Source organism: Seriola dumerili, unplaced genomic scaffold, assembly GCF_002260705.1.
Source record: "Seriola dumerili isolate Sdu_G_001 unplaced genomic scaffold, Sdu_1.0 BDQW01000309.1, whole genome shotgun sequence".
NCBI lineage: Eukaryota > Metazoa > Chordata > Actinopteri > Carangiformes > Carangidae > Seriola > Seriola dumerili.
Genome location: NW_019174564.1, coordinates 1,054,907 through 1,074,007, shown reverse-complemented (window position 1 = coordinate 1,074,007; position 19,101 = coordinate 1,054,907). Strand labels below are relative to the sequence as shown.

General features: G+C 46.3%; 1 protein-coding gene across 5 annotated transcripts in view; it reads right to left on the bottom strand.

Annotated features, from left to right (window-relative positions):
* ppargc1a (PPARG coactivator 1 alpha) overlaps positions 1–19,101 on the bottom strand; it is a 37,461-nt gene that overhangs the window by 12,209 nt on the left and 6,151 nt on the right. For 2 of the 5 annotated variants that reach the window (XM_022758732.1, XM_022758734.1), the window contains exons 3-7: positions 7,966–8,160; positions 6,796–6,921; positions 4,271–5,615; positions 3,299–3,344; positions 3,004–3,077 (exon numbers count right to left, since the gene is read on the bottom strand). In XM_022758732.1, the coding sequence (XP_022614453.1) occupies positions 3,004–3,077; positions 3,299–3,344; positions 4,271–5,615; positions 6,796–6,921; positions 7,966–8,160 (1,786 nt within the window). The remainder of the gene's footprint in view (positions 1–3,003; positions 3,078–3,298; positions 3,345–4,270; positions 5,616–6,795; positions 6,922–7,965; positions 8,161–19,101) is intronic. The other 3 variants (XM_022758735.1, XM_022758733.1, XM_022758737.1) reach the window with 3 other exon arrangements.

The following is a 19,101-nucleotide window of genomic DNA, read 5'->3' as shown; positions in this document are numbered from 1 at the left end:
GCACAGGAAGTATTTGCAAATGGGTTGTCATTCTTCTCAGATGGCATGTCACTACTGCTTATGCCACCCCCCCCCAACCCCCTTTCCCATCTCTTCCCCCGCCTCCTACAGATTTACAACCAGACAGATGGCAGTTATATGGGAAGTCCTGAGATGAGCCCACTTTATAGCATTGTTAATGCACTCACACAAACAGCCACTGCCATTACTCTCATTCTCTCTTTCCTCCTCTCTTTTAGTCTTGTATTCTCCCTTCTTCTCTCTTCCTGTTTGTCTCTATTTCTCCCTTTCTGTCTCTCTGCATCTTTTCCTGTTTCTATCTTGTAGAGAACGCACGCACGCATGCACGCATGCACGTACACACACACACACATACACCACAATAATCTCTCACCTGAGTCAAACTCAGGCACTTTGAAACACCTGTGCTGTCCCTTCCTCTTTGCCTTTCTTATAATGCACATCACTCTTCCCTTGCTAGTGAATTGCACCAAATGACAGCTATTAGTATCAAATCCAGTGTTAGCGTATGCACCGGGAAGACAGCTTGGCAAAGGCAGTGCGGGAGCCTGATACATAAAAATGCAAGTTTCTGAAGCCACTTGCTGTGTTTGGAATGCCTGATCCAACGGATTATCATCCTACTTATTATCTGGATGTGTCTGTAAGTAGGACTGCAAGCCCCCACTCCTCTCTATCCCCCCTTTTTTCCTCCGTCGTTCTCTCTATTCGCTCAGCTCTGATATAGACACATAAATGCATTATGCCAATGAAATGAGCTACGAAAAGGAGAAGGCAGGGAGGGAGAGCGGGTGCTACACAATGCCTGAGGAACTTCTGTTTCAACAATGAAGCACCATCTGTCCAAAACAATGTGCGCGTGGGGTCATAAACTAGGAGCCATTAGCGATGGAGGTGAAATAAATCAGAATTAGATAAATATGTGCCTCTCAGTCAATCTTGCTAGTGATGGATGATCCGCAGACATGAACACCAATCATGTAGCCACCGGAGAGAAAAAACGATGAAGCAAGTGAGCAAGACAGAAAGAAAGAGGAGGGTTTTATAATCTTTTTTCTCGTCCAGCTGTAAATTGCGAGGAGACCTCGGAGCGAATAACAACTCCGGGCTTAAAGAGTTGATCCGCCGGTAAGCCATGCAAATAGCAACACACAGACCACCCCAGTGTCATGAGATACAGTAATTAAAGACAACACGGCAGCACAGGGTAAATCTATTAGCTTGGCAGAGATTAGGCCTGAACAGTCAGATCCCAGGGGGGTCTCAGTGGCTGTTGTAGCTTTACTGTACCTCTCTGAGAAGTGTCACGAAAGCGTGCAGCCAACAGTTCAAAAGGTGCTATTGCGTAGTATTAAACATAATTTGGGTCAGTACAAGATGTCCAGGTCTATGTTCCAGCTGATAAATAAATTTATCTATCTATGAAACAGTTAGCACTACTACTACAACTCATCATAAAGCCATAAAATAAAATGTTACTGGCAACGGTTCACGGAAAGTTCCATCAGTGAGTTGTCTACCTGGCTTGAAGGTGGACGGTGGAACCGCCCACCTAGCTAACTTCCATCTTTATCATACGTTATCAGTAACACACGCCATAATCTCTATTGTAGTGGAATGTTACTCTAAATCTGCAAAGGACATGTAACTCGTGACCCAAAAGCTTTCATCTGTGCTTACTGGGATCTATATCCATCTGTCTCATACAGCACGAGACTCAAAAGCTAATCCCTAAGTAGGAGAGGGGCTCAGTAACCTGGAGCTTTCTGGACTAACGACTTTTCCTGCTAATATTCAATCCTAAATTTGCGCAGCACCGTGAAGTCAGGTGAAGGGCTTTATTTGACTGTGCTTGCAAAACGGATGCGGTGGAACAGAACGGACGCACAGATTTGGCCACAGGTCAACAGGCTCGCCCCCATGCAGTAAAACAGGAAGAAATATTAACTGTGCTTGATTGCCCCAGAGCTTAAGCAGCCCTGTTCTTTCCTTTCTTTAGGTCTCAACAAGCGCAGCCTTTGACCCCTCCGGCACTTCAAACCAAGGTCAGACGGACTGAGGGACATACATTTCTATCCCCCGCAAGAGCTGAGTAGAGGGTGCAGGGGGGGGGGGGGGGGGGGGGGGGGGGGGGGCAAACATGAGGTATGTTTGAGGACCATTTCCCTTGTTGGTAAATGAATAGCCAAAGAGAGCAGTGCAACATCACACAGCGCGAGAGGCTAAAGGGCAGCCATTTTGTTTTTATTGACCATAGATGATTAATCTGGGGAAGAAGGGGGGTAATTACTGACATAATTTGCACAGAGGGAGAAAGATGGATTTGACCCCCAATAATGCAGCTTTCACTGAGACTCTCCTCATTTCTGTCTTGTATTTATCTTTTGCCTATAGTTTTCTTCTGATGTAGGTGATTATATCTCAATAACACAAAAGAATGATTATGAAAAACCCTCCCACTGACTCCATTTACAAAACATCCTTTGCATGTAAGTCTTAACAGTGGAAAATGACCCTCCCCCCCAATTGATCAAATTGCTTGTATGGCTCTGGATTTAAAGGAAGGAAGGCACAGATCATACAGGCAAAACTGAATTACATAGCAAAACCAATTAAAACAATAACACCGCCATTTCAATTTTCCTGTGATGCGTAGCCTAAGTAAGCTGTCAGTCAGAGAGCATTAGGATCTGATGGAGGAAGAGGAAAAGCATATTAACGCTTCAGTAACAGGGGAGGGGAGACGGTGGAGGATGGGAGGGGTTTGCTAATAAACCCTGAAGAGATTGGAAAGCCTAATCAATACTCAGGCACATAAATGTTCTCCTTTGCCTTCACCTTGAACTTTGAACTGTGATGGAACTATCAAGATGCTGGAAAAGCCACAGTTAACCCATTACTCACTACAAGAGGGAGTTTTTTTTTTGTTGTAAATTTAACAATGACTACATGTGTTTTAAATAAGCAGAAAAATGTGCTCACCTGGGGTTCCAGCAATCTCCACACTTAATGTGCGTTCAATGGTTTTGTTCTCAAACGGTGATCCCTTGTGGTCACTGGAAGACAAAAAAAAAAGTGCAACATTTTACCTCTCGGGGTGAAAGCGAGACCTTGCGAGCTTTTGTGATCTAAGAAATGGAAATGAGTCACAAAAATGCCTCAACTTGGATTCTAGTCTATATAGTCTTCTTTGAGTGTGTCATTTTTTCTGTAGTTTGTTGCTGCTTTTTTTTTTTTTTTTTGCCTAGAATAATGTGGAAAAACTTCTCACACTTACTTTGGAGACTCTGGGGTCAAAGGAAGTGGCAAGGTGGTTGGTTTGGCTGCAGAACACAAAGGAGCATGGGTAATTATTGATCTAGGTATAACACTCATGGCAGAAGAGAGCAGGTCCACATTCTGCAACTATTAATCTCAAACTAGCTCATTAAATGCAAATATGACTAAATAGACACCCATCCCTGGTTAGAAAGTCCTTCTATGGACACTAGTGTACGGAGCATATCTTTTTAGATTGACCCCGTTTTAACAATTTATTCTCTTAGGATAGACTGTTCACTCTGTGAGGCAGGATGAAGTGATGGTACATGTTTCACAGGTGTCTAGACACAGACATACCCTGCTCAAGACAACAAACAGATCAAAATGGAATAAAGACATAGAGAGACGATGCCACAAACAAGACACATGACAGTGGGTGAGCCCCTCCCTGGACAATAAAGTCATAAACGCATGCACCAACAGCAGAGGAAGGGGAAAAAAGAAGGAAGAAAGGAGAGTCAAGGAAGCTTGTGCAGTTGCCCGAGGCTCTGGCCGACTTGTGCTCCAGCTAAGGGAACGTGGCTTTAGTAGCACGACGCTAAAGAGCAGCACCCGGGCTCTGAGTCTAAATGTACATATTCAGCACACTCAGCTCAATCAGCAAAAGATGGTTCAAGGGTCGACTTTATGAATACAACACGTACAGTAGCAAGACATGGCTCGCCCCTTTTCCCCCCCCCTCCGTTTTTTTTTTATTTTTTTTTTTTAACTTCACTCGATTTAAATTTTAAAGAATGCCTCCGGGACTAGCAAAAAGCATTGGCTAGCAGGCTGTTTGTTGTCATTGTTGTTTGTGCCCTCAAAATGACTGTTAGATTCGAATTAGAATAGGGGTTAGTTGTGAAGTCAAACTGGGAAGTGGTTAGAGCAGGAGAGGGAGAAGAGAGAGCAGAGATAAGGCCAGTGGGGGGGATGCAGTCATGATTACCTAACAACGGGAGGCCCTGGTCGTCGGGGTGCTCGCTGAGTGCCTGCCTGTGTGGGTGCCCTTGCCCTTGTATGATGCAGGGAGGGGTGGGCTCTGCAATTCTAGTATCTGGGAAGAGCGGGCTTGGTGGGCCCTGTGAGAGCACCGCTGCGGGGCTGCCCGTGACATGGTCATCATCATCATCATCAACACCATCATCATCATCATCATGGTCAACATCCTCCCCATAGCCCCCCTGGATTGGCCACCCCAGCTCTAGTCCAAAGCCCATGTCTAGCACTGGATCTGCCTGGCTGACCCAGCTCTCTAGGTCTAAGGCAAGAGGTGACAACAGGGGCTCTGACTCAGGCTCTTCAGCCTGACTTACTCCCCGGTTTCTAAAATCAGTGGTCCCTCTGAACTCTTCCTCCTCCACCTTTGAAACAGCCTGGGCTGGACTCTCAGACCTCTTACCTGCTAATTTGCCCTGAGTGCTGGGTAAAGGGGTGATCTTAGGTGGGAGAAGGTGGGCCCGATACTGAGCAGGCCTCTGTTTGGAGGTGAGCAGCTGGCTAAGTAAGGGGTGCCCCGGCTTCTCATCTCTTTTCCTAATAGTCACTGTGATGTGCCTATGTGGTGCACGGCTGGCACCACTACTGCTACTACGGCCTTGCCTGCCAAAGCCCTCACTAGCCTGAGTGGCGCCCGCAGCCTCTCGGCAATGCTCACAGCTGTGACTCACCTCTCTGGGAGGGAGGGAATAAGAATGCATATACCTAATAAACCTAGCGGCGGCCAGGCGGCCCACATTGCCTGGCGGCCTTCCTTCTTCACTGGGCGGCCCGTGCTCCAGTTTGGGGCGGGCATGGCCGCAGGTGGAGGTTCTGTGGCCGACAGGGATAGAAGCACCCTCCGACTCCTCAACACCGCCATCGTGAGTGCAACGCTGCCACTTCCCAGCCCCAACACCAGCCACACTACACTCGCCTGCAGCCCGGCTCTCACCTCGCTGGTGATGCTGCTGCAGCTGCTGCTGCTGCTGCTGCTGTTGTTGTTGAGATGGCACAGCTGACTTCTTCTTGGAGGTGGTGGAGGAAGATGAAGAGGAGGTGGAGGAGAGGGAGGAGAACGAGGAGGTGGATGACGAGGATGGCGACGAGGAGGAGGAAGAGGCGCCAAGACCCAGGCCACTCTTGTCCCTGCCACTGGCGCCACCCCACGTGCTCTTGGCTTCACTGGCTTTGGTGTGGAGCAGGATGTCATCGGTGGCCGTTAGGTATTTCAGCAGCTCAGTGCAAGGCCGCCTCACCGGGCGGTTCTGTTGGCTGGAGCCCCCTCTTGCTTTGCCATTCCAGGGGCTCTCCGTCTGTGCAACACAGCAAGACAGAGAGAAAGAGAAAAGTATTAAGTTTGATCAAATAAAAAAGTTTTGCTCACTGTTCACAGTGCAGTGCAGTTGGTCCAGTTGTGAAAAATGTTATGTGCTTTATTTGGCACAAAAATAAAAGCAGAGAGAGACGGCGCGAGGGAGAGGCTAAAGGAGCGACTCAGACCGCCTGAGCACAGCGGTTGCCCGACTGTCTGGGAGGCGATGGTGGGAGTGCGGTCCGCCCATCATCTTAATTGCGTGGCCCTCCGAGCACCACAGCGCCACTCTGTACGCACACCATGTCCTCCGGGAGTCCTCATTCGCTGTGCTCCAGAAATGGATGACTCAAAGGCACGGTATGAAAATAGACTCTGTGAGGAGGGTTGACGCACTACATGTACAAACATAGTACGCACGGCACACACAAATCTGTGTCTGTGTCGTGTTTACCAGACAGTGTGATCATACAAAAGCTTTTTACATTCAGAGGATTTGAAGCGCGAGGGAAAGCAAAACACAGACATTTTCCCAAACAAGAGCAAATGATCAAGTGTTTTAAGCTGTAAATGAGGCTGAACATATAGTATGTCAAGTTCTGAAATTCACATACTTTATTCACATTCATAAACGTATGATACTTACACTGACTAAATTTAATCTCAATCAATCCCACCCCTTTGGAGAAAAACTCTTTTGAGAGCCATCTAATGAGAACATGAAGTCTGATATTTTGATCTTGTCATCTCAAGGCATCAATCTAGCCACAAGAGTGCCTGTCGCTGTTTCTTTTTCTTTTTCTTTTTTTTTTTTCCAACAGGCACCATACCAAGGCGGATAAGTGGTGGAGCTAATGAGACAACGGTGCCGATGCCTCGCCTGGAAAGCCCAACAGCAATCAGCCTGTTTTCATTACGAGATGGCCCCCTGGGAGAGTAGACTAGAGCAGTAGTCTAACATCTTCTAAAGGCGGCCACCAAAACAAGGAAAGAGTGAGGGAGGCAGGGAGGGAGGGAGAGCAAGCAACCAGAGAGAGGAAGAACAGAGTGAGAGAGATAAACAAACGCGAACAAAAAAAAAAGAAAAAAAAAAAGAAATGTGTGTACATGAGTGAAACAGCATGGCAGTGCCTGTATTTGTTTGTGTGTGTGTGTGTGCGTGTGTTTGTGTGGGTCCCTACCTTGACGACGGCAGGTGGTGGTCTGATCCGGTGGTTGCTGCTGGCTGCATGGTTCTGTGCCTTGCCACCTGTGTATTGATTATAGCTGAGCTGGGAGTTTGCGGGTGCCAGAAGGAGCTTCTTCAGCTGCGAATGGACCCAAACAGAACAAGAGAAAGTGGTGAAGGAGGGAACGTGTGGGGGGTGTGGGGTGTGTGTGTGTGTGTGGGGCGGTATGCAAATGACCATTTTCTTTCAATTAGACAGCCTGCGCTTTGTAAATGTACAACCAGCAAAGACCAGTAATGCAGCTATAAAAGATAAAATCACTGACACACCTCAAAGATTACAGATTTTTATGCAATTTACAGTATGTGACAGGACGAGTCAAGTAGTTTTTCTGCCTGTGCAGGTGTTTTTGTGTACACAGAGCCAGGCTTCACAAATGTGATTGAATAAACACACTCAGGCTTGTGACTAAAGGTCATTTGGGAGGGACCGGCATGGAATAAAATGGACTATAACGGAACATAACATAACATTTTAGGTCAATGCCTTTCAACTAGAGAAATGCCCAGATGGTTATGGTTATGTGTAAAAATAAAGAAGGAAGCACAAAGGTAAGCTGACTTCTTATTGACAGCCTTGTCGTTTTGCCAGAGAAGCTGACTGGGGCACGGGGGGATTAGTTGAGGCCCACTGAGAGCAGATGAGATGAGATAGATTTCGTTTTCCCCTTATTTTCATTACGTACCAGCTTGATTTCAGGGCTTGTGGCACTGTGTCAACCACAGTTGGCCCCACCACAGCGTTCATATCATTGAACTGGCGCCACAATAGCACTGTTACGTAATTACCACTGAGCAGCGAACACACTGATCCATTCCATTTACTGCCCTCCCCTCTGCATCTGTATCTCTTTCATGCTTTGACTACACATATATGGAGCACATGGTGGCAAATGTGTCATGAGTGTGGATCGGGCACAGCCAAATACAGAAGTCGAACAGACAAATGGCCGGCTTTGGTTGCCCAGTCTTGTTGAAGAGTCTTATCTGGTGTCTGCCATGAACTGGCAAAGAAGAAGCAGTGTGTGCAGGGTTGGAGGTCAGGTCTCAGGAATAACATATGTTTTGACCCTGGAGTGGTGGTAATGGGAGAATAATGAGAAGGAGGGGCTGTTGGTCATACCAGGGAAGGCTCCTCAGGCTCTGGGGTGCGCGGCGAGCCGTCGGGGGAGGAGGGACAGCTCCGGTCACTGGCATTGGTCACGTCCCCATCTGCCAGGGCCTCAAACGAAGGCAATCCGTCCTCATCCACCGGGATGCTGTCCAGGGTCTCTGTAAGCACTGCCAGCAAGTTGGCCTCATTTTCTTCATCTATCTTCTTAGGAGGGCAAAAACGGGGGGAAGACAGAGACAGAAAAACAGAGACAGGAAAAATAGGACATTTTAGTCTGAGAAGTTGCGTCTTTTTTTTTTTTTTTTTTTTCTTCAGGGAAGTAAAGGTGGTGGGTGGATGCATGCAGACTTTCATTACTAATAGAGTGGGAAGATCTTTTTTTTTTTTTTTTCAATTTTTTTTTTTTTTTCCAATTTTTTGCAGCAGCTGAGCTGGCGCTATTCTTTTTAAAAACAAAATTCTCTCTGTGTGCAAGTGAGTCAAGCCTGTCACTCATATTTTAAACACGCAGCTTACTGGACCAAAATAATATCTCCCCCAAGAAAACCCATTACCAGGGCTGACAAGTAGCAAGTGCCTCGGGAGGACAGGAATGGGCTGCGGTGGGTTGCGGCAACGAGGGGTTTTGTGGGGGTAAAGGAAACAATGAGCGGAAGTCGACTCTGCTCTCTCTTGTGCCACAGAAGAGGGAGACGATCAGCTTGCCGACAAGATGTTCGCAAGCAACCCTCAGATAAGGGGAATTACCACCCACTAATTCTGACTAAATGTGATATATTTAAAATGTTGGCATAACAGCTGATGTTCACAACGGCCGGGAAGTTACCATCAACATTTCAGGAAAAATAAAGCTTGTTCTTTGCCACTCCGCTCCTCTTTGATGTACCAGCGGAGTTGTTTGCCTGCTGCAGCTGGCTGTTTAATGGTTGAGATTAGAAGTGTGTATGTGTGAGAAATAAAGAGACGGAGAGATGAATATATAGAGATGAATACTGAGAGTGAGGGGAAAAGAGAGATGTGAGCTGCCAGCTATCAACATGGGAGGTTTACTGTGGATAATAACTATGCATGTGAGTAGTGAAAATAACAAGAGTAGAGAGAATGTATATAGACAGATATTGAGAGTGAGAGGAATGCAGCTTGCTTGACAAAGGCGTGTGTGTTTGTGTGTGTGCACGGCTCTGCCTTTGCAAGTGACAACTTGTGACAAGTGACAACAGGAACTGTAAGTTCCAGGGCCATAAAAGCCCAGGGGACTTTAAGACAGCGGAAAGATAAACAGCGTCGTCACCCCGGGACGTTCTGCGGCCAGCCCAACAAGAACAAATCCCTTTATGCACACGGCAGGATTATCATCGCTCGGCAACGGCGTGTGGCCATCATTATGCCAAAGGGGCCACCAACCTCTCAGATACCAGCACCATGCCTCTAAGACTCCGAATCCCACATGCACAAAATTTACCCGCCCGCTTGTTTCTGTCTACCCCACTGATTTTACACAATTACACACCCACCATGGATGGCACTTTTGGAGCAGCTTTGGATTCACCAATGAGATAGCGGCCATTTTAATGCTTTACCCCCTCCAATTTTCATTTAAAGATGACACAGATATCTAGGACGTTCGGTTAGCTAGCTAACAATGACTAAAACGTTAATCTGATGCTCATTGAGTAGATTTTCTCCTAACAACATGAGCACTCAGTCATTATTAAAAAATGATAAAGGGGACATATTTCACAGAGATAACACGACATAGACTGGGGCCATGCCGCACTGGCAAGCAATGCCTTGCAGGAAATTGCTCTGTATGAGGTGGCATGCTGTTTAATTACTTGCAAGGAGCTTCAAATCCACTGTGCTGGAACCCTGTGCTGCTGAAATGCTCACCATTTTCCAGCATCCCAAGTTATTACCTGAGCACTAAGCGGATAGGTATTAACCGCTGATAAAGCCAGAGCCTTTTCTTAGTCCAAACATATACCCTCGCGTGAGAAATTGAAAGTAGGATCATTTCAGATTATCACAAATGAGTCTTTAATGAGCCAGCCATCTGTTTAGGTCCAACCTAACCAACCATCGAAGCAATGCTGTATTTAGGTGTGGCTTTATTCACCTCTGCAGTACAAATTCAAACCTATACACTTGCGTAGAAATTGCATTCTATGCCACTGTGTGACACTAGTTACATTAAAAGTTGAGAGGGCTGCTCAGGCTTCATTATGTCATGGTCTGGAAAGGATTGGGGAATTTCTGAGGCTGTGGCAGGCTCGGATGTAGTGATTTCAATCCTGTTTCAAAAAGCTCCACCAATTGGCAAGCTCCCACAGGCACACTGCATCCCCGAAGATAACCCAAAAGGGACTCTCATATTCTGAAAGAGACACTTGTAAAACCTTGAATCGTGACGATCATGCTGCAGCCGCTGCTGTGACTCTAGTGGAGGCACTCATGGGCCAAGTGGGGATTTGAGAAACTGGGGTAAAGAGCAAACCTCAGCGATCGTTTTTACTCCGGAGAGATCATGATCAAATACCCCTGTCCAGGAGGGCGAGCTTTGCCATGCCAGCTGAAGGACCACACCTTGCACAGTTTCCGCACCAAAGTCAATCTACCACCAATGACTCACTTGCCCCTTGCATATTTATAAACAAAACCTCTGTGTGGGTGGACTTCAGGAGCTATGGCACCCAAAGGGGGTGACGCCAGGATAACCTGGCAACCTGCTTATAGCCATGTCCACTTATATTGATTACTACAGCAGCTGCTGAGAGGAAAAGAGGGCAGGAAGAACAAAGGGGAGACGAGAAAAATTGTCTCGGCGGGAGCACTTTCTCGCCCATCCCGCTTAATGGACCTCACCGAATTAAAGAGATCTTAACAATCCTGGGCTAATTGTGGGATCACAATATATTAACCCCGCTCCAATTCTAAAGGGTGCCATTTTGAGCCTGTTTTATTCCAAATGCTTCAATTAGCCATAAAACATGCTGGCAAGTGCTGGCAGAGCCTCTCTCTCCCCTCCTTCACCCCAGCTTCCCCACATCGGAGAAAAGAAAGCCAACTCCAGTTGTTCATTATTAGGTGAGGCCCTTTTGTTATCAGGCAGGCTGTCTTTGAGATTGTCCTTGCGTTTAACTCTTTTATTGAGTTCCATAGCACAGCATTGTGTTCCAGGAGATACTATTCACGCAGCTGATAACGGAAGGTGAAGGTGCTGCTTTAAACAAACACTCACTTCTGAACACTGGGGCAAATAGCCAAATTAAATCTGCTAATTGCTTCTTGAGGATTCCAAGCTCCTGAGCAAATTTGCCAGGGATCAAATTTTAACGAGCTTTTCAGGGCAATGCATCATTTACATGTTAAAAGGAACCAAATGTGTTGTGAAAGTGCCAGCACGATAGACCTGATCACTGAATAACACCAAGATGAAGTTTCAACAGACTAAACAGCCCCGGCGTTATCTTCAAATGAGAGGCAGAACAAGTGAGACAGACTCTGGATGTGGGAAGATAAAATATCTCCCATTAAATGGGTCATCTGGTATTTAAAGTACTGTTTATTGTCGCTGTCTCTTTTTGCTCCCTCTTTCCCTCTCTCTTTCTGCAAACAGAGGAATAGCAACCAGTTAGTTCAGACAGAAAACACTCTTAATAAACTGGCCCTCAAATTGCATAGTGGGGTTAAATCTGCGCCTCGACAATTTAATTGCATTGCTTCATCTCAATCTTTTTTTGTCTGCTCCCTGCTCTGTCAGGTTTCAAAAGCATTCCATTGGATGAGGTTAAGCAACTTGACAGACCTTCTAATCATGGCACAATCACAAATTGTGGCGGGTATAAGTGTGTGTGGCGACTGGTGGGGTGGTGGCGGTATCAAGTCGTCACATCTTGACTCTGCCAAGAAAAGCGGCCTTGGATTTGATAAACAAATAATGTCATTCTGTGTTATTACCCCCGGCCCCCAGATTTCAGAGGAAATAAATCAAAGTCAGCCTTGCCGTTAAGGCGTTAGTCAGGCCTGACACGTCGGCCGGTCACACAGGCACAACATATGGCAGCGGGGAAGGAGGGAGGGAAGAGAGGAGCGGAGGGTTAAGGTATGGCACGATGCACGGCGGAGAGACAAATCATGGCAGCCACTAGAGATGTCTGGTCATTTAGCATGAGCTTACTGAGATGGAGAGAGGGTGATTATGGCCTATACGGAGCAATGAAACCATACATAACACTGCTAAGTCCCTCTGTGTGTCTGTGTGTGTGCGTGTGAGGTGGCGGCGGCACAGTCTGACAGTGTTCCAAATCATAAAACTAAATGTTAAACCTCCATTGTGGTCAGGGTTTTGCACCACATCGCAGCAAACTAAAGGCTCCTATTGGTTCTCGTTTTCCATCTGACTACATCGTCAATGGAGCATCTCGTTATTCTGAAACTGTTTCCTACGCAAATGATCCTATGGACCAGATATCGAGGGTCTGTTGTGGACACACACAAAAAAAAGCCCCTCTGTTACTGCTCTCTGTTCACTATATGTTCTGGTTTATCATCATGGTTTGAGTGGTAAGTTGCTAAATGTTGTGCCTTGTAAATGCAGAAGAGATTGTCCAGTCAAAGCACCAGGCGGCTGATTTTCGGCTTCTCCATCCTACTTAGCCATAATACCACAACTGGCCTTGTGATAATCCCTTGGTCCTGGCAGGGATTCACTATTTTGAGCCTCTGTTAAACAAAAAAATGGCAGCTCTCTGACTGAAGAATAAGGGCTGGTGCAGAAGCTGACTGTTTACATGCCAAATGTCTGTCCCCATTTAGAAGGCTACATGAGTTATAAATCAGTGAGGAAACGGTGCGACCTATCAATGAGGACCAGGATGCATGTGTGCGGAGACGATGCGTCTCCTGGGAACCATTTGAGACTGTTAGAGCACTATCAGATGAGCTGATGGGGGGGTGGGGGTGAGGGGTGGGAGGGGGAGAGAAAGTGAGAAGAGGAGATATCTGTAAGTGAGTGTGTGAGAGCGAGCCAAAGAGAGAAAGAGAACTGTTGTTACACATCCTGACAGAGACCAGATCCAATTGAGACACCTACCCAAGGGATGTTAACAGTGCTGTTCTTTCTAGTTCTCTGTGGAAAAATCCTTTGACTGGTAACCCTGCTGCTGAAACTAACCACCTGAACTCTGTCACACATCTGCTGAGATCAGCTGAGGCTGTCACATGGCTTCGGACCAAACAGGCCCTTTCTGTCTAACTTTGGGTCCAAAATCATGCAGTCGGGTTGTGTACCTTTCCACAAAAGCACACACAACCAGAGATCAAACAGCAGCTGGTGAGAAAGCTCTAATGAATTGTATTCCTTATACTTATGACAGCTCTATAAAACGTAATCTAATAACTTCCATCTAATCACAGCATACAATGCATGCAGGCTTGTGTTAATATCAACTCACACACATCCTCAAGCAGCTATCCAAACAAGTGAGAGCATCACAGGGGGGTTCGGTGTGCCCTGGTGGAGCTTCACCACCTATACATCCTGCCCCGAGCTGCTGTTGTTTTCCTACTCCTACAGCCGTCCAACAGATGGTCCAAGCAACCATTTGCTAACACCACAAAATCACACACCATCATAATGACTGGACACTCACTCTTTTGTTTTGGCAGCTACTTCCCAATCGGCCTGGCACGAGAAAACACTGATTGCTGTGATTGCTCTGCCTCCGACTTGCTCTGACGGTCACAGCGGGGGGAGGGGAGACGAGCAGAGATTTGGAGCCTCGAATAAGGAATTATTCAGCTAGATGCAGAGATGGGATGAGGAATGGTGCTTCCCTCTGCTTTTTTTTCGCCTAATGGCATGCAAATAGTTATTTGCTTAAGTCGGCAGCTCTGAATGTGCACCACTAAGCAAGGGGCCTTTGAACATACTGTTACACTGTTGATAATGTGTTGGAGGAACACAGGGAGGGGGACAGAGGGAGTGCAGAGAGAGAGAGACAGAAAAAAGGAGCATAGGGACTGTGTCCAATGTTCATCTTGCTAAATGGACACTGCCACATTTCCTGGCTGGAATGTAGGCCTACCATCAGCAGTCAAGAGCGGCTGTCCATAAAACAATTACATCCACAAAGACGGCTGTCACTTTGGTTTTGACATTTACATAGATCTGCGAGGGGAGCAAAAATGGACCAGAAGTTCTTATTTTTTGCACAGAGGACTCAATGTTATTATCCGCCAGTGACACCACCTTTATACACTCACAGTCACACACACACGCACACACACACATGGACGCACAAGCGCACACAAATGCAGCTCCTGACCTTTCAGGGCCTGCCAAGCCCATCGAGGGTTGGTGGAGTTTCATTTGTCACAGTAATGTCTTCCTCGGAAAGATGCCAATGCAAGGAGAGCCAGGGTACAGTGGACAAGATATAGTGCTTTACAGAGTTTCAAACAGTAGGTGCGTTTCTGTGTCGTTGTCTTATTCTAAAAAGCGTGCGTCTTTGTGCATACGGCAGAGGACGCAATGTCACAAATTTATGGTGATTGAAATGACAGAATCTTTTGGGGGAAATGCAGTCAATGTGATTCTGCGGCTAAGAAGGTCACCCTATTCAATTTGCACTCAATGCCATACGCCGTGCCACAGGGAAACACCTGAAAGCAAACGATCTTATCGAGGCCTCAAAGGCTTCACCACTTACCCACTGCATAAAAGCTATTTGCTGATTACTAAATAAACGCATTATCTTTTACCTTGACTTCTGCGTGCGCGGAGTGAGTGCCTTGTCGCTCCTGGATCCAGGTAGGAGGCTGCCACTGCAGTGTGTACGCCTCTTATCCGTGTCGTGACTTTGTGAGCATGTTATCTGAGCAGGTCTTTTTTTTTTTATTATTTCTTTCAAGTGCCATATGTGTATGTGCTGCACGTGTAGTAGTGGTGGTCAAACACGGAGGACTTCACAAGCTTTTTCGTGTTGTGTGAGTGGTAACGATGTGGGGATGCGCCTATCTTTACGAGTAAAGAAATGAAAACACATCAAAGGAATCATGCACCCATTGACATGAAGCAGGGATACTATGAGAAAGGATGAGGGGGGGGCATGAGAGCTCTCAGAGCCTTTTCTTTGTAGCATCAACATTGAATGTTGAGCTGTATTTCATCTTAATCTAGGATCTTTTCTCCGTGGCATACTGATCATGTTGCCTTTAGTTTGGATAGGGCTAGTTTTCACAGCTTACACTGAGCTGAGCAAACCCACCACACCTGCACACACTAGTGCACTGTACAGTGTCTGCCAAATGCAGAATGATCAATGGCCATTGACCACTTGACAACAAGCGTCCAACACTCGAAATCCCTTCCCAATCTGCCCATCAAGTTATTATACAACACAGCCCACAGCCATGTGAAAAGAGGTTTGGCTGACCACAGTGCAGCCTGAAAATGGTCTCCTGGAAAGAGCTTAACAAGCAGACAATTTTAGAGCTGTCGACTTCCTGAGGTCAACAGCACTATCAGGGCAGATACGTGCAGCAGATTTATCCCACTTCACATTTTCCCAATGCACATACTTTACAATTCACTTGATAAGAAATGGGCTTGCTTTAGCTCTGCCTATGCCAAAAAAATCATGCTTACATGTAGAGTATAATTCAGTAATAAGTACTTGCAGGAGTTGCTTAGGCGTGGGTATAAACCCCTGCCTTTTTGGAGCTCCAACCTGTGTCCTGTTCCTTGAGACTACCTTTTCTTCTAGTGTTATTCTTTACCAAATAATATATCCATACGACAAAAGTTTTTGTTTTCCAAAAAGTACAGTGGAGGGACTGTTTTCTATCTGCAGAGATCAAATGTCTGTAAAAGCTTCTGCTTTCAGTTGAGGCTCAGGAGCTACTGATTGGGCAGCAAGTGAGTCATCCAAGCATCCAGTCACTCATGCATCAGCAGAGCCTTGGAGAGCCTCTTGAACTATTTGAGGCCTGTGCAGACTTAAATGCTTCAGGGGGGAAATAAGCTGGAGGTATAAGCATGCAGTGCACATAATAAAGCTTAGTTAGAATGGGGGGTTTTTCTGCATGGATGACAAAGCTCTTAAAAATAGACTCTCAACCAGCGAAAACTAGTCCTTCACATGTACAGTACAAGACTGTGGAGCACATAGCCAAAGACATGTAAAAATTAGATTACCTAAATTTGTATCACATCAGAAAAATAAATATGGGAAAAAGATAATAATCAAAGACTTGGATGCTTTATGCTTTTTTCTCCAGAATCTAATAGAAAAGAAGAATTGTGACGTCCGCGGCCGAAAAAAGTCCTCTCCACTATTGCACAAAGACTATCAGGGCTAATCAGAGCTAACTTGAAGAGCACGTTTTCTGCTGATCTCCAGTGGTTCAGCTTCTTAACTTGCTGTAGCGATATACAGGTGTGCTCCAAGACATCAGTGTCAGGTGAGGTGCAACAGAGCACATTTACTACACCAGTCAGTGATGCTGGGTGTGGTCAAAGATATAGACATTTCACCTCTTTTCAGTGTGATGGTAAGTTACTCTTTAATAACTGCCAGCTTCTCTCATAACTGCAAGAACTTGTTTTGTATTTGTTTTGTTTTTTTAATTCATTGCTTAAAGAGATTATTTGTCCACTGAATTATTCATTACTGTTCAGAATCAACAAAGTTCTCTGGAAGCTGTGTTACAAACTCACAGAGATTGACAGAAAGTGGCAAACTACCAGAGCAGAAGGGCTGGCCAAGGCTACTGCCACTGCTGGGGTATGCTGGCACAGAATATACTCTCTCTCACTCACACACACACACACACACACACACACACACACACACACACACACACAAACACACACCTGGGATCGATTGGCCTTTCCTGGAGAGGGGAAGCAGCCTATCGCCCAAGACTGATAGCGCTTCACCATGAATTACGGCAATCACTGATTGAAGGCCTCTCTCCATCCTCTTCCCTCTCTCTCTCTCTCTGTCTTTGTTGAGGTTTCCCCTTTTCGTCTGTTATTCACACTGTTTTCTCACCACTGGCTATTGCTTTGACTCTCTCCTTTGTACCTCCTCTCCCTGACACTCTCTGATCAATTCACTTCATCTCTATGCAAACACCCTCTTACACTTCCTGTCTTTTTCGTTGCATAAAAGGAAGAGAGTAAAAGCATTCTAGGAATCCACTGTTGGTACCTTACTGCCACTCCAAAGTGTACACTACTAAATAATACAAGGAAGAGCGGTCTTATCGCATGGCATCGTTGCAACATGTTGCTGCATGTGTGTGTGTGAGAGTACGAGTCGGGGGGGTGGTGGATTATTGGCTTAGTGTTTTGGCCAGGTTAAAGTGAAACAGCCCTGAAAGGCTCTTAGCAGAGATTACCCCAGGTACTAAAAATAGTCATTTCCACCCAATACACACACACACACACACACGGTAACACAAAACAGAAAGAGCTGAAAGTGTTGTGTCTAGCCGGAGAAGACCACTATCTGATCTTTGTATAGGGTGTCTCAATTACACAAAGAACAGCACGCACACACATGCAACACATACACATTGGTGGCTCCAGTGTGATGAGAGAGATGGGTATCCACTGGGGGCAGGGGATCAGCTGGGGCAGGAACACCAAACCGTGCCTCAATCAGCAGCAGCGGCCCCACTGGGAATGTAGGTTGAGTGTGTGTGTGTGTGTGTGTATGTGTGTGTGTGAATGAGAGAGAGAGAGAGAGAAGAAGAGAGCTAGACAGGCAGCCAAGCAGCCACCGCCAGACCAAAAGATGTTCCCTTCCTCTTTTACCAAACATTCCCTGAAGGGGACTATTTTTTTTCTTTTGGCCATATCCACCCCTCCTGCTCCCTATTCTTTTATTTTTTACCCCTCGCTCCCTTTCTCCTGCCAGCCTCTCTTTCCAGAAGGCCAGAATATATTTGTTTAGCCACTGCAGCTTCAACTTCCCATCAGCCGGGAACAAATGCTTTGCCTTGGGAGCGAAAAAGACAGAGGGAGGGAGGGAGGGAGAAAGAGAAGGGATGGCAGAGCCCACAGTGTTGTGGGGCGGCGGTTTGAGAGCTCTTGTTGTGGAGTGGATCTGACAGACGCTCCAAGATGACACGGGCTTGGACAGCCTAAGTCTGCATCTCTCTGCTATACGTCTGCGCCTACTTGTCTGCACTCCCTCTCATTTGTGTATCTTGAAACAGCATAGCTGCAGGTCTGAAAACGCTGTTTGCCTTCAGTTCGACAGTGATGGAGGATTTCTTCCATCAGACAGTGCAAACAATGTATCAGCACAGTAAAAACTGGAGGGAACTCGAGATGAGGAAAGTATGGTGTATTCTAATAAGACTCACTTGAGAAAATCATATTATACAGTGGAATATGATAATTCATACACCCTTTGCTGGAGCGGTGAACTGGTGCGGGTGGTGTACTCTCAAATGTCAGCATAAATTTGCAAAATAAACGCAACCGGCATTCAGCGGGGAGTAGGAACAGGGACAATAAGGGTCTCTGCCTGTGCTGTCTGTGTGTTTGTGTGTTTGTGTGTGTGGGCGTGACGATTCCTCTCAGAGGGTCTATGACTTCGTGTGCACTCCTGTCTCAGCTCACAGGAGCGCCTCTCGCCAACAAGTGTGCGAGCTAATCTATGCTTACACATGTTTGCGGGGAGAGAAAGAGCTGCCTGAGGGAAACATTTTCATCACAGCATGTTTTTATCAAAGCCTGCTCAAGATGACCCAATCAATCTAATCTGCCTTTACTTAAGAATAAGCGCCTGAGCATCTGTCCAAAAAGGCACAAACAAGCGCGACAAAACCCCATAATGCCTTTCGAAGTCTGATGCCATCACGCACAACACATCCTGTCGGAGTGATATAAAGAGTTTGCATTACTGGCAGAGCCCACATACAGAATATGTGCTCACGTGCACGCGCTTACAGCACGTCCCTATATGATATCAGAGTAATGCTTTAAGCCTGGGCATCTTATTTTACTACCTGCAAAGCCCACAACCTTTTATTTCAATCCATGGGCTTTGATTTGGCTGGCACACGTCCAGCCTTCTCCTGGTCTATATGTTTGTCTCTTCCACTGCCCATCTGTCCTTGTGTCTGTCT